The sequence below is a fragment of the Lepidochelys kempii genome, chromosome 5 (genome assembly GCF_965140265.1).
Source record: "Lepidochelys kempii isolate rLepKem1 chromosome 5, rLepKem1.hap2, whole genome shotgun sequence".
NCBI lineage: Eukaryota > Metazoa > Chordata > Testudines > Cheloniidae > Lepidochelys > Lepidochelys kempii.
This window is the reverse complement of record NC_133260.1, coordinates 129,224,853-129,239,048: the sequence shown is the minus strand read 5'-3', so window position 1 is coordinate 129,239,048 and position 14,196 is coordinate 129,224,853. Positions and strand designations below refer to the sequence as shown.

The 14,196-nt window shown below is 45.6% G+C and overlaps 1 protein-coding gene across 4 annotated transcripts in view; it reads left to right on the top strand.

Annotated features, from left to right (window-relative positions):
- TMEM175 (transmembrane protein 175) overlaps positions 1-14,196 on the top strand; it is a 50,296-nt gene that overhangs the window by 22,220 nt on the left and 13,880 nt on the right. For 2 of the 4 annotated variants that reach the window (XM_073345823.1, XM_073345826.1), the window contains 3 exons: positions 2,919-2,970; positions 9,279-9,314; positions 11,250-11,333. In XM_073345823.1, coding sequence (XP_073201924.1) covers positions 2,919-2,970; positions 9,279-9,314; positions 11,250-11,333 — 172 coding nt within the window. The remainder of the gene's footprint in view (positions 1-2,918; positions 2,971-9,278; positions 9,315-11,249; positions 11,334-14,196) is intronic. The other 2 variants (XM_073345824.1, XM_073345825.1) reach the window with 2 other exon arrangements.

Below are 14,196 nucleotides of genomic sequence, written 5' to 3'. Positions count from 1 at the left end.
ATGCTCAAATAAATATGTTAGTCTTTAAGGTCTTTAAACTAAACTGGGAGGAGTGGTAGATACGCTGGAGGGGAGGGATAGGATACAGAAAGACCTAGACAAATTGGAGGATTGGGCCAAAACAAATCTGATGAGGTCCAATAAGGATAAGTGCAGGGTCCTGCACTTAGGACGGAAGAACCCAATGCACAGCTACAGACTAGGGACCGAATGGCTAGGCAGCAGTTCTGCAGAAAAGGACCTAGGGGTGACAGTGGACGAGAAGCTGGATATGAGTCAGCAGTGTGCCCTTGTTGCCAAGAAGGCCAATGGCATTTTGGGATGTATAAGTAGGGGCATAGCGAGCAGATCGAGGGAAGTGATCGTTCCCCTCTATTCGACATTGGTGAGGCCTCATCTGGAGTACTGTGTCCAGTTTTGGGCCCCACACTTCAAGAAGGATGTGGATAAATTGGAGAGAGTCCAGCGAAGGGCAACAAAAATGATTAGGGGACTGAAACACATGAGTTATGAGGAGAGGCTGAGGGAGCTGGGATTGTTTAGCCTGCAGAAGAGAAGAATGAGGGGGGATTTGATAGCTGCTTTCAACTACCTGAAAGGGGGTTCCAAAGAGGATGGCTCTAGACTGTTCTCAATGGTAGCAGATGACAGAACGAGGAGTAATGGTCTCAAGTTGCAGTGGGGGAGGTTTAGATTGGATATTAGGAAAAACTTTTTCACTAAGAGGGTGGTGAAACACTGGAATGCGTTACCTAGGGAGGTGGTAGAATCTCCTTCCTTAGAGGTTTTTAAGGTCAGGCTTGACAAAGCCCTGGCTGGGATGATTTAACTGGGAATTGGTCCTGCTTTGAGCAGGGGGTTGGACTAGATGACCTTCAGGGGTCCCTTCCAACCCTGATATTCTATGATTCTAGGTGCCACCGGACTCCTTGTTGTTTTTGTAGATCAAAGTTGGTTACCTAAGAAATAAAGAGTATCACAATCTAAGTTCTATACACTAGACAGGATTTGAATCGAGCACTGTGTCACCCTGATCATACAAGCAGTTTGTAGATCTTTCATACACAGGCTGGGATCCCTTCTTTCCTGTCTGGGACCATCCCCTGTTCAGTCTTTGTTCCTCAGGTGCTTCCAAGTGTTGAGTTGTGGGGGGGGTGAGGCCAAGTGATGATGTCGCTTCTCCACTTTATAGCTTCTGCCGTGTGGAGGGAACTTCTTTTTCCCAAGCAAAATCCCCAGCACAGTTTGTGGAAAAGTACAAGCACAAGATGGAGTCCAGTATGAGGGGGACCAGATTGGTGTGCCAGAGGGTTCAGCGGTACCCGAGTTCCAGATTGCACCCCGGAGAAGTCTGTCACACTTGACTGGCATGGAGAAAATGAATAAAGAAGTGTTATTACTCCTTCACATACCACAAGAACCAGGGCTCGCCCTATGAAATTAATAGACAGCAGGTTTAAAACAAAAAGGAAATACTTTCCTCACACAGTGCAGTCAACCTGTGGAACGCATTGTTGGGTGATGTTGTGAAGGCCAAAATTGTAACAGGGTCCAAAAAAGAACTAGATAATTTAATGGTGGATAGGTCCATCAATGGCTGTTCACCAGGATGGTCAGGGATGCAACCCGATGTTCTGAGTGTCCCTAGCCTCTCTTTGCCAGAAGCTGGGATTGGATGACAGGGGTTGGATCACTTGCTGATTACCTGTTCTGTTAATTCCCTCTGAAGCACCTGGCACTGGCCACTGTCAGAAGACGGGATATTGGGCTAGATGGACCCTTGGTCTGACCCAATATAGCCATTCTTATGTTCTTAATAAGTTAAGGAACAGTTTGTGGGAGGACCTAGGTTTAGAGGTTCAGTGATCAGTGTACTTTATAGATTAATAGAGGAATACAATAAAATTAACCCTACAGACATAAAAAAAATTAAAAATATTTAACCAATTTACCTTGCTTTTTTTAATCTAAGTAAAATTCAGCGAGAACCAGACTAATTCCGCCCTCCCCAAAGCCGAATGTAGAGGGGGAATAATCTAAACTGTTTTTCATGCACATTCTGAGATTGATGAATTTAACAAAACCTCATAATCTGGGTCTACTTTGAAAAATGACTCAGATGCTATTCAGAAATCTCAAAGATTTCCAGATGAACCATGCTATATCTGCAAATTTAAACCATTTATTCTAACTGCCACATCTGCAAATTTATTTTGGAATGTATACATCGGTCTGGCTTCGTTCTGGTTCATGCATAACCAGTAAACAAAGTTTCTATTGGGGAAAATTTGCCTGTTTTCACATTTGAGCAACATTGTCATCTGCAGTGGAATTTCACAAGTTTCAATTAGTACAGACTATGACCCTGCACTCAGAGTTTTAGGGCCACTGAAGCACATGAGTAGATCCATTGACTTCATCGGGGTTACTCACATGTTTGCACGATCATGGCCTCGGTGAATAATTCTGCTGATGTGAGAGTCAATAAAGTTCAGCTCACTTTTTCACATCTGGATTGGCTCTGTAGCCATAGTGAAAATGTATTTCAGTGAACAAATTTGATTCAGAATGACATAAGAAACATCTGTAAAGTAAGAAAATGCCCATTTTACATAGTCTCTTTTCTGACCCCAAGTGCCCTTGAAAAATTAGAAAGAGATGATTCACTAGTAACCATCTCTTCAGCAATTAATTTGGATTTCCTTATCTAGCATTTTTATTTTCTTAACAAACAAATGTTTTTATGTTTCAGATAATCAGATGCTTGTTTTTTCAATCAGACAGATATTTATTGCTAGCTGCCAGGGCTGCTTATTATATAAATTGCTGAACACTGGAAATGTGTTTATGATATAATGTTATCAATGCTTGTTTTTACTAAGTAGGTTGGTTCATGGCTTTTTGTCTTGTTTTTGCAGACTGTTTCAGGTGATAGAACTTATAGATGATGTTCTTGCCCTTCTAAATTTGGTGAGTCTCTGTCAATCATAGTTGAACCAGCAAATGTAAGGTTGAAATGTATAAAAGCCGGTAGAGCTACACTTTTTGTTATATTTGTATCCAGATACTGTCAGCAAAGTATATTATATTATATATATATTAAATATATATTATATTTTAATCTGAGTAATTTAAATTGGCCAAATAGGAAAACAGGCAGAATCATACAGCTTAATTTCCCTGCCTACCTGCCTGCCTTAGCCCCACGCCATTCCTGGAAGCGGCTGGCTGCTGGCACGTCTCTGCAGCCCCTGGCAGGGGGGTGAGGTGGCTCCACGCGTTGCCACCACCCCCAGCATCATCCCTGCAGTTCCTGGCCAATGGGAGCTGTGGAGGCAGCGCTAGTGGGCACAGGCAGCGCACAGAGACCCGGTCTCCCCCTACCCCCAGGGGCCGCAGAGACGTGCCAGCAGCCAGCTGCTTCCGGGAGCAATGTGGGGCCAGGGCAGGCAGACAGCCTGCCTGAGCCCTGCTGCACTGCCGACCAGGAGCTGCCTGTGGTAAGCACCTCCCAGCCGGAGCCTGCCCCCCTCACCCCCTCCTGCACCCCAACCCCCTGCACCAGCCCGGAGCCCACTCCTGCACCAAACTGCCTCCCAAAGCCTGCACCCCTCACTTCTGCACCCCAGCCCCTGCACCAGGCTCAGCCAATGCACAACCCATAGTTGAGAATGTTACACTGATTTGTGACAATCCTTGAAGGATTTTGGATCTATAAACCACAAATGACACTAATAAAAAATAAAACTCATGAAATGTCCAGGGGATTCTATGAGATTAAGTGCAGTGTGACCATACGACCCCTGCACCCAAACTTCCTCCCAGAGCTTGCACCCCTCACTCCTGCAGCCCAACCCTCTGCCCCGGGACCCCGTCCCACACTCCGAACCACTTGGCCCCAGCCCAGAGCCTGCACCCCCACCCCAGCCCAGTGAAAGTGAGCAAGGGTAGGGGAGAGCGAGCGATGGAGGGAAGGGGGAATGGAGTGGGCGGAGCCTCAGGAAAGGGGTGGAGTAGATCCTGGGTTGATCTTAAATTCAAAAAGTGATCTTGTGCACAAAAAGATTGGAGACCACTGCTTTATTCTGTTGTTTTAAACCCCTTCGGTTGACAGTCTGCATGTCACAAAATTTGACATTTTAAAATGATTCTGCTTACAACAAACTGACTTTAAATACCATTATGGTATGTTTACACTGGCAGAGTTACAGTGTTGGCAGTTACAGTGCCGCTCAGAGAGCGCTGAAGGGAAACTGCTGTTGTATGTTCACACTGTTAGCTGCCTGTGCAGTAGTGTGTTCACACTTGCAGCGGTATTCGGAGCGGTGCACTCTGGGCATCCCACAGAGCATCTCTTTCTCTTCTGCCGCTAAGACTTGTGGGAAGGCAGAGGGAGTTGCGGGGCATCCTGGGTCCTGTCCCAGTGCCCCATGATGCATTGCTTCACATCCCACCAATCCCTGTGCTTCCATCCACATTTGGTGCCATCTTTCAACAATTTGTGCTCTGCCTCTTCGGTCTGCAGGAATGGATCCCGCACTGTTGACCAATATGCTGCTCACTCTCACTAACACGTCACGAGTGGCAGTGAAGTTATTCCTTAAACTACAAAGTCAAGAGCAAAAAGAAAAGGAGTACTTGTGGCACCTTAGAGACTAACCAATTTATTTGAGCATGAGCTTTCGTGAGCAGTTTGACATTGATCTTGCCACATGTAGTAGCTATGACACAAAATTGCATCTGAAGAAGTGAGCTTTTTACCCACAAAAGCTTAGGCTCAAATGTATCTGTTAGTCTTTAAGGTGCCACTGGACTCCTTGTTGAAATTGCTTGTGGCATTCACGGAGGTGCTGACCACAGTGGAACGCCACTTTTGGGCTCAGGAAACAAGCACTGAGTGGTAGGATCACATTGTCATGCACATCTGGGATGATGAGCAGTGGCTGCAGAACTTTCGGATGAGGAAAGCCCCATTCATGGGACTGTGTGATGAGCTCACCCGCGCCCTGCAGCGCAAGGACACAAGAATGAGAGCTGCCCTGCCATTGGAGAAGCATGTGGCGATTGCACTGTGGAAGCTGGCTACTCCACACTGCTACCGATCAGTCGCTAACCAGTTCGGAGTGGGAAAGTCGACCATTGGACTCGTGTTGACGGAAGTGTGCAGGGCCATTAATCGCATCCTGCTCCGAAAGACCATAACTCTGGGCAACATGCATGACATTGTGGATGGCTTTGCACAATGAGCTTCCCAAACTGCGTAGGGGCGATAGATGGCATGCATATTCCAATTCTGGCACCAGACCACCTAGCCACTGAGTACATTAATTGCAAGGGGTATTTCTCAATGGTTCTCCAGGCACTTGTGGATCACCGTGGGCATTTCACGGACATTAACGCAGGCTGGTCTGGAAAGGTGCATGACGCACACATCTTTTGGAACACCGGCCTGTTCAGGAAGCTAGCTGCAAGCAGGGACTTCCTTCCCAGACCTGAAGATCACTGTAGGGGAAGTAGAAATGTCCGTTGTGATCCTAGGAGACCCTGCCTACACCTTAATGTCGTGGCTTATGAAGCCATACACAGGGCACTTTGACAGCAGCAAGGAGTGGTTCAACAATACGCTGAGCAAGTGCAGAATGACTGCTGAGTGTGCTTTTGGCTATTTAAAGGCCTGCTGGCGCTGCCTATATGGGAGGCTGGACCTGGCCGATGACAATATTCCTATGCTTTTAGCCATGTGCTGTACACTCCATAATATTTGTGAAGGGAAGGGTGAAAGCTTAATGCAGGTCTGGACTGCTGACGCTCAGCGCCTGGAGGCTGAATTTGAACAGCCAGAGACCAGGGCTATTAGAGGGGCGCAGCACAGGGCCATAAGGGTTAGGGATGCCTTGAGGCAGCAATTTGAAACTGAAAGCCACTAATATTTTTTGCTATGCTCAGGAGTGCAGTGCTTGTAATGCTAGGAGGCGATTGTGATGGTGCAGATGATGCACTATGAAGGTTTAAGAAAATTGTCTGTTGCTTTGCAGGGCTCTGTTTGCTTTCAATTAATATAATAAAGATCGCTTTCAAACCAAAACAATTATTTTATTAAAAAACAACAGCCGAAGGTGAGAGCAAACAAAAAAAACCACATCAGCACTGAGGAGGATGGGGGAAGGGAGGGTCCCCAGAGTAGATGGGGTCCTGGGACTGTTAAAGATTTGTGTATGTCCAGGTATCATATCTATCCTTCTCCTTTGGAGTACAGTGCAGCAGGTACTGTACTTCAGCAGGACTAAACTGCAGAGGGCTGGATGTTCAATGCAGTGGGCACTGAGAGTCCGCAGTGCTGGACTGTAACAGGGGAAGAGTGGAATGCAGTGGGTACAGCCTGGAGCCAGGAGGTTGATAAGAGTGTGTTGGCGGTGTCTGGGGGACGCATGGCAAAGAGTTTTGCGACAGCGGCTGCAGGGGAGGGCGGATGCGGAGCTGCTAGGTTTGCAATGCTAGTAGCGCCTGGAACATGTCCGCTTGGCGTTCCATAATGTTTTAAGAGCTGCTCCGTGGCTTCATTCTGGTGTGCCGCGTTCTCCTTTCGGTCCCTCTTCTCACTGTCTCGCCACTCCTTCAATTCTTGGTTTTCGGCCGCAGAGTGCATTATGACATCATGCAGAAAGTCCTCTTTGGTTCTTTGTGGCTGCTTTCTAATTTTGCGCAGCTGTTCAGCCGGCGATAACAAAGAGGGAGGCTGGGATCCCAAGGTCATATCTGTGGAGCCAAAATGCAACATTTTACAGAAGCAGTATTGTTTGCAACACACAGACCACTGGTTCAGTGATTTAAAACACAGCCACTATTCACATACCTATCACTAACTGGCTGACTTTAGGCAAGCACACATGAGCCACAAGACCCCTAAAATGGTGAGTAACCACAGGGGCAGGGGAAATGAGTGTACACTGAGCATGTGGCTCTTTGTGGGAGCCAGCACTGTAGCATTACTGTCCCCACATTTTCCACAGGCTGTGTTCATTATGGAAGATATCTCGCAGCTGAGAGTGAGCAGGGAATCAAGGGAGGGTCTTCTCCAAGACTGTGGCTTCCGCCCTGGCCCTTTTGCAGCTCGCCTGTGTGCAGCATTGGTCCCTCCCTGCCCCTCCATGATGGCAGAGTGGCATGGGAAACTTACCCTTAATGGGGCAAGAAATAAAGCAGCTCTGCCAAAGAACCTGCAGCAGCAGACTGCCCAGTATCTCCATGAGAGTTTTGTGGAGATCTCTGAGGCAGATTCCTGTGAAGTGAGGGAGTCAAACACCACCCTATCTGCCGCTCAGACTACACATGTGGTGGTACGCGCATCATATAGACACAACCCTATTTTCTGCAACCCTCCTGCCCCCAGCAACTCGCTTCAGTGATTCCCAAAATCAAAGGCACTTACCAGGGGCCTCCTCTCCTGTTTATGCTTCGCCAAGCTCCAACAGCTGTGACTGGCTAGCCTCCTCCGGGGTAGAGAAGAGCTTCTGACAGCATGCATCTCTGACCTCTGAGTCGTCCCCTGCCTCAGGGTCCCCCGCCCCCTCCACATCCTCATCCAAGATTTCCTCCTCCTGGCTCGGTCCACTCTCGATTGGCATGCGAGCCACCGAAATATCCACAGTGGCCTTCGCAGTGGAGGTGGGGTTGCCACTGAGTATCGCGTCCAGCTCTTTGTAGAGCTGGCAGCTCGCAGGCGCAGCACCAGGGCGGCGGTTTGCCTCCTGCGCTTTGTGGTAGGCGTTCCGCAGCTCCTTCACTTTGACACTGCACTGCAGTGTGTCCTGGTCATGGCACCTTTCTGTCGTGCATCGTGAAATCTGTCTGTAGGTATTATAATTCCTACGGCTGGAGCACAGCTATGACTGCACTGCCTCCTCTCCCCAAATGCTGATCAGGTCCACCAGCTCAGCATTGCTCCAAGCGGGGGATCGCCTGGTGCGTGGAGCAGGCATGGTCACCTGGAAAGATACGCTGAGACCACTGCACGCATCACCGAGCAAACAGGAAGGGGACTTTCAAAATTCCCAAGGAATTTAAGGGGTGGAGCTCACGGTTCGTCACCTGAGGGCAGGGCAGTAGAGTTCAAACTGATGACCAGAGAAGCAAGAACAGGCATTGTGGGACACCTCCCGGAGGCCAATCAGGGCACTGTAATCGACCAGGGTGTCTACATTGGCACCATAGCACTGTAGCTCCAGTGCAGAAAGCTCTAAGCCTCTCGTCAGGGTGGGTTTTTTACAGCGTTGCAACTGCGCAGTCTCTGCGCACTAAGTGGCTTGGCAGTGTGTACACCTCAGGAGTTACAATGCAGAAAGCTGCTTTATTGCTTAGAAACTTGCCAGAGTAGACAAGGGCTAAGATAACATTACAATCAATGAATTATTGAGGAATTGGTAAAGACATTTAATCCTCTTCTAACATAGCTTTTAAGACAATACATCTTTATGTGGTTAATGTTCTCTTTTTTTAGCTTGTTTTTTTTTTTTAATATGTAAAACATTGGGGATCAGATAGATGTGTACTTTCAACCAGCTCAAATTAGAGATGTTTGAAACACGGGGGGAAATATCAAATTTCTGCATTACTACTTTAGAAGGCCTAGGAAGTGAAATAAGATCATAAACTAAATATAGATCTGCTATAAAGACAAAATATATATCTGTATAAAACTAGAGTAGTGATGAAAGACATTCTAATACTGCTAAAATAAGCCTGGAGTTGAAGTGTCAAGGCCAAACAGTCAGCTCTGTTGAATACTCTGACTTAGGGCAGGTCTACGCTTAATGCACTTCAGTGAAAACACTACTATGCTGATGGGAGAGCTTCGCTCGTTGGTGTAGTTAATCCACCTCTGCAAGAGGTGGTAGCTCTGTTAATGGGAGAAGCCCTTCTGTCAACACAGTGCTGTCTACATCATGGGTGAGGTCAGTATAACTGCGTTGTTCAGGGTTGTGGATTTTTCACACCCCTGAGCAACATAGTTATACCAGTGTAAGTTTATAATGTAGACTTGGCCTAAGAAAACACTTAAGTCTGCTCCATAGTAATCCATTCCCTGCAGGGTTCAGGTAGCAACTTCAGGAACAAATGCTTTTTCTTAAGGCAATGCCTGCATTAGCAATTAAAATTATTTATTTGTTGGTGTAATCCCTAACAGCGTTGGACTCCCAGGACTTAGTCAACCTTATCTAACACAGCTACTGCTCTGTTAGTCGAGCTTGTATTTCAAACATGCTTTTTTTCCCTTCTAGGCATGTATGATGCTCATAACTTTCTTGCCATACACGGTAAGTAAGCTTTACATTTTCATTCATGTTTAATATGGCTGCTTTAACTCTAAAAAATACCTAATCAAAGCATTCAGAAACTCTAGAGAGCATTATTATGACTCCTGAACCCCACTGCAGTGCATATGTATTATTTTTCTGATAATCCTAAAAACTTAACACATTAAAACATGATTAGGGCTTCTTGATGTGCGTTTATTAATTTCATTTTGGGGTGTTCTTTTTAAGAATTTTTTCATTTAATGCAGATGTCCAAAATTGGGCTTTTGGGGGGCTCTTTGTGTATACTGTAATGAGTTGTGTATGTGTGTGTGTTTGTATATATAATATGTTTGTGTGTGTGTGTATGTATACATACACACACAAACATATTATTTTTATATATATATATATATATATATATATATATATATATATAGTGACAAAGCTCTGTCCTTGCCTCCGTGGGTCCCGTGTTTCCTGGCGGATTTCGCTAGCCTCAGAGGCTCACTGTGATCCTCCACGTAACCCTTCTCTCTCTAGAGACAAGGGTCACAGTCTACTGAGCCATTTTCATCATAAGCCAGCAAGGGAGGTGAGGAGAAGTTATCCTTCCTTGCACAGTCTCTGTTGTCTCCCAGTCTCAGTGATTAATCAGGGGGCAAACATGGGGGGGGAGCCTGGGCCCACCCTCTACTCTAGGCTCCAGCCCAGGGACCCTAATAGTATCAGCTATTGTAGCTGACCTTTTAGAAACATGACATGTACAATTCCCTGGGCTACTTCCCCCACAGCAGCCCTCACTTCCTCAAGCTCCACTTCACCCTTACCTCAGGGCCTCCTTCCTTGTGCCTGATATGATGTGTACTACTCAGTCTCTCCAACAGCACAACTTCCTCCCACAGCTCCTGAAGTGCACCCCCACCTGACTAACTGGGAGGCTTTTAACTAGTTTCAGCCAGCCCCTGATTGGCTTCAGGTATCCCAATCAACCTAGCATTCTCCCTGCCTTCTGGAAAGTTCTTGATTGGCCCCAGGTATCTTAATTGACCTGGAACAGTTGCCATTTCACTTATCCTTTGTACCAGGGATTTGTTTAACCTGGAGCTAATATGTCTATCTCCCACTACTTTTCTATAGCCATCTGGCCTTGCCCCATCACATATCCCCCCCCCTCTGCTCAACACCATAGAGTTGGGCAACTTGGGATGCCAGGCATTATGCTCATGACAGACCATCAGCATTGCCATGGTGGCATCCAGCCCTGTGCCGTATGTGGAACTGAAATATTGAATAACTCCCCATTCACTGAGCACCATTCATCTTGTGCGCTGAACAAGGCCAAGATTCTGTGGCAAAAAGTATTGGGTCATGTAACTAAAGACTGTGTTATAATGGATACGCGCAAGAGGACTGAATTCAGGTTGCACAGGCAGACTTATTTCTGGCATTTCCTAACTTTGGGGAGCTGGACTTAGCAATCTCCCCACCCTTCTAATGTACTATTGGTAACATTGTATGTACAGCAGGCTCAGCTGAAAGCAGCTGACATAGCAGTCATGGTGAGGACCATAGCCACTGAGTCCCCAGTCCTGCAGTGAGTACGGTGCGGGTGCAGGGATCTGGTCATACAGAGTCAATTGCAGGATTGGGGACCAAAGCTGGTACGAAGGAGTTCAGGGTTAGTCAGTTGCTTTGGGCCTCTCCCTACCGTTTAACAACTCCTGCAACACCAAATCTATGAACACCCCAATGACCGTGGAAGCCATGTATTGCATGAGTTGGGCATACTTGTAGCCTACAGTCAGTGGAGTTATGCCAAGGAGGAATTTGTCTTGTTTGGATTGTTCAAGTTTTAAGGTTAAATGAAAGTAGAACTAGTAAATTCCTCATCTCTGCTGCTTTCCTTTATTACATCTTAAGAAATTATTTAACCTGTTTACATTTTTCTTGTAGTTTTCCTTAATGGCCTCCTTTCCAGGTGTACCTTTTGGTATTTTCATGTTTAGTACTTGTGCTATTGTCATCGGCCTTATCCAGGTACGGGTGTCACTCATTTACTTTTTTCATTCATTATTAGAGACTAGATTTTATTAGATTGAAGTACAATTAGATTTATTAATATAGATCTAGAACATTAGGAAAGCTTCATATAAAATTTTGTGATATTGCTATTATTAGTGTATGGTTTTTGTGATAGTGAAAGATAGGTAACTCAGACAAGTGCCAAATCATGTGGTGACTGTTTTCACTATCCCAAGTCAAGCTAGTTATCTTGCAGTATGAAAAAATTAAAGCATTTGAAATGCCAATAAAGACACAGATGCAACCAAATCAGGAAGTTCAAAACCCATTGAATCATGATAAATTTGTTCTAAAAAGGAACTCGAAAAGTAGCAGTTGATGGACTGTATGATGATGATGATTTTTCCCCCTTACTGGAGTTCTGAATGGCTGCTCAATATTTTGTTCTGCGAGCTTTTTAGTACAGGTACAAGGGCTCCACCTTATTTTTAACCATTAAGTATAAGGGAACAGCAGATCTTAATGAAACAGTTACCTTTATCGACGGGATTGAAAATTGCACTGGTCACAGGACCATGACTTCATGTATTAAGTCCAGGATTATACTGGACTGTATTGAGGCAATGCTTGTGAGAGACAAGTGACAGATTTAAATCACAATATTTTATGAATCACCAGAGCTAGAAATAAGCTCTCTACATACTTGGAAGTATGGGAACTCCAATTCTCTAATAAAATACATACATTCTAGCCCAGGTAGGTTTCAAGAGTGGACTTCACAATCGTCACTATTACTGTACTATATCTTTCCATTTGAACTCCAGTATGATTTTACTTGCCGCTCTGTTGAACTGCTACACCTTGAACTAAGTGCTTTATATTGGCTGAAAGTTTTGAACTTCAGATTTTAAATGATGTACAAAACATTAGCAGCCTTGAGGTTTTTGAGGAGAGGACTTGCTTTCTGAAGGGAAAATGAAACCCCAGTTCAGCGGTGCTGAGAGCCATTGAACCAAAACGCAAACCACTATGATGGAAACCACTTCAGGCCAGGGGGTGCAGCAGAACCCCCAGCACCTATGCCCCAGTTACTAAAATCTTTGCAAACTTTTTGTAATGTTTACTCTGTGAAGTCTCTCCTTAGTCACACAAATCTTAGTCTGCTAAATTCAACCCAAAGTTTACATCTGCTTCTGCTACTCAGGACCCTGGTAAGTCAAAGCCCAGTGAGGTGAGACTGCAGTGATGCAAGGCAACTGTTACCTCCTTGTCACTGGTGGTGTCAGAGCCAGCACTGTCTGAAAAGTAAGCAGCCCTTGCCACTGAGTGGGTGTGGCTAGAAGATGCACTGATTAGTGAATTCCCTCCTAGCGACTTACTAGTGGAAATCAAATCAGTCCTCGCCAGGCAAAAACACCAAGTGGGAGAAGCTGGCAGTTCCATCCTCCCTCGGAATGAGTTTCCCCCAGAGAGTTAGGTGACTTGTAGGCACAGGGAGATGTAATTTACACATCCTATCATCTAGCTGGCTGAATGTAGTCCAGTATCTCTTACCTCTGCAATGGCTCCCTTTCAGCCGGACCTGAGACTGAGTTCTGTGCTGCTAGATTGTCAGGCATTTTTAACATCTATACCAGCCTCTGAACTTATTTTGCTCAAGGAGCCTCACTCATGGAGCAGGACCCCATTGTGCTAGGCGCAGTGCAAACACAGAACAAAAATGTCAGATGGGGTGTGGTGGTGGGGAGAGAATACAAAATCTCTGCATAACTATGTGTTATAACTAGGTATAACAACGAGTCTGGCAGAGGCTGAAAAAAACCCAGCCTTCTGACTCACAGTCCCTCTCAAACCACTAGCCCTCTCCCTGATTTAGTAAGTGCAATAGCTCATGGCCTGCCATGGCTAGGAACCAGTTAAAATGGTTTCTGGTCCTGAAAGCATTTCTAAGCACCTGGTCCTGCAGTAGTTATCAGAAGAAGAAAAATGGATTCCTGACTTCACACATTTCCAGACTCCGTTGGCATGAAGAGCATGGAAAGCAGTTGGCACAGCTTGGCCAGCCTATTCATTTTCACTGTTGGTTTGTTTGCCAAACCAGATGCTTTCTTCAGTACTTGCAGAAGGGGTAGCTCAGTGGTTTGAGCATTAGCAATTTAGTGATCTGGGGCAAAATAAGGGACAGTACTTGGTCCTGCTGTGAAGGCAGGGGAGTGGACTCAATGACCTTTCAAATGACCAACTCAATGGTTCCTTCCAGTTAAGAAATTTTATTTTATTTTTATTTTTTTGTGGGGGTGGGGGGAGGGATAGCTCAGTGGTTTGAGCATTGGCCTGCTAAACCCAGGGTTGTGAGTTCAGTCCTTGAGGGCGCCATTTAGGGATCTGGGGCAAAAATTGGGGATTGGTCCTGCTTTGAGCACGGGGTTGGACTAGATGATCTCCTGAGGTCCCTTCCAACCCTGATTTCTATGAAATCCATTGTTGGGTGAAATTTTGCCATTTGCACAAGCAAACAAATTTCAATTAGTAGAAATAATTTAAATTATTCTCTCCTGATAAAATTGTAAATTTTTATTTATCCCCCCAGAAATACTGTCTGAAAGATCTCGTCACTTTCTTACCAAAGTGGGGTGACCTTGGGCCAGCGGGAGTGGGCAGTGAAACGTTCATGTGTGTGTGTGTTTAAATGATTTGGTGAACAGGTTAAAGATGGAAAGAGATTCATTAGATTGAAAGTTGGGGGGCAGAGACCATGCTTTTGTTTTGAGTTTGTACAGCGCCTAGCACAGTGGAGTCCTAGGCACAATCAGTCCTAGGCACTGTCAGTGGAAAAGTTCAGAGACTGGTTTAGATACATATCTGAAGTTCAAGTATT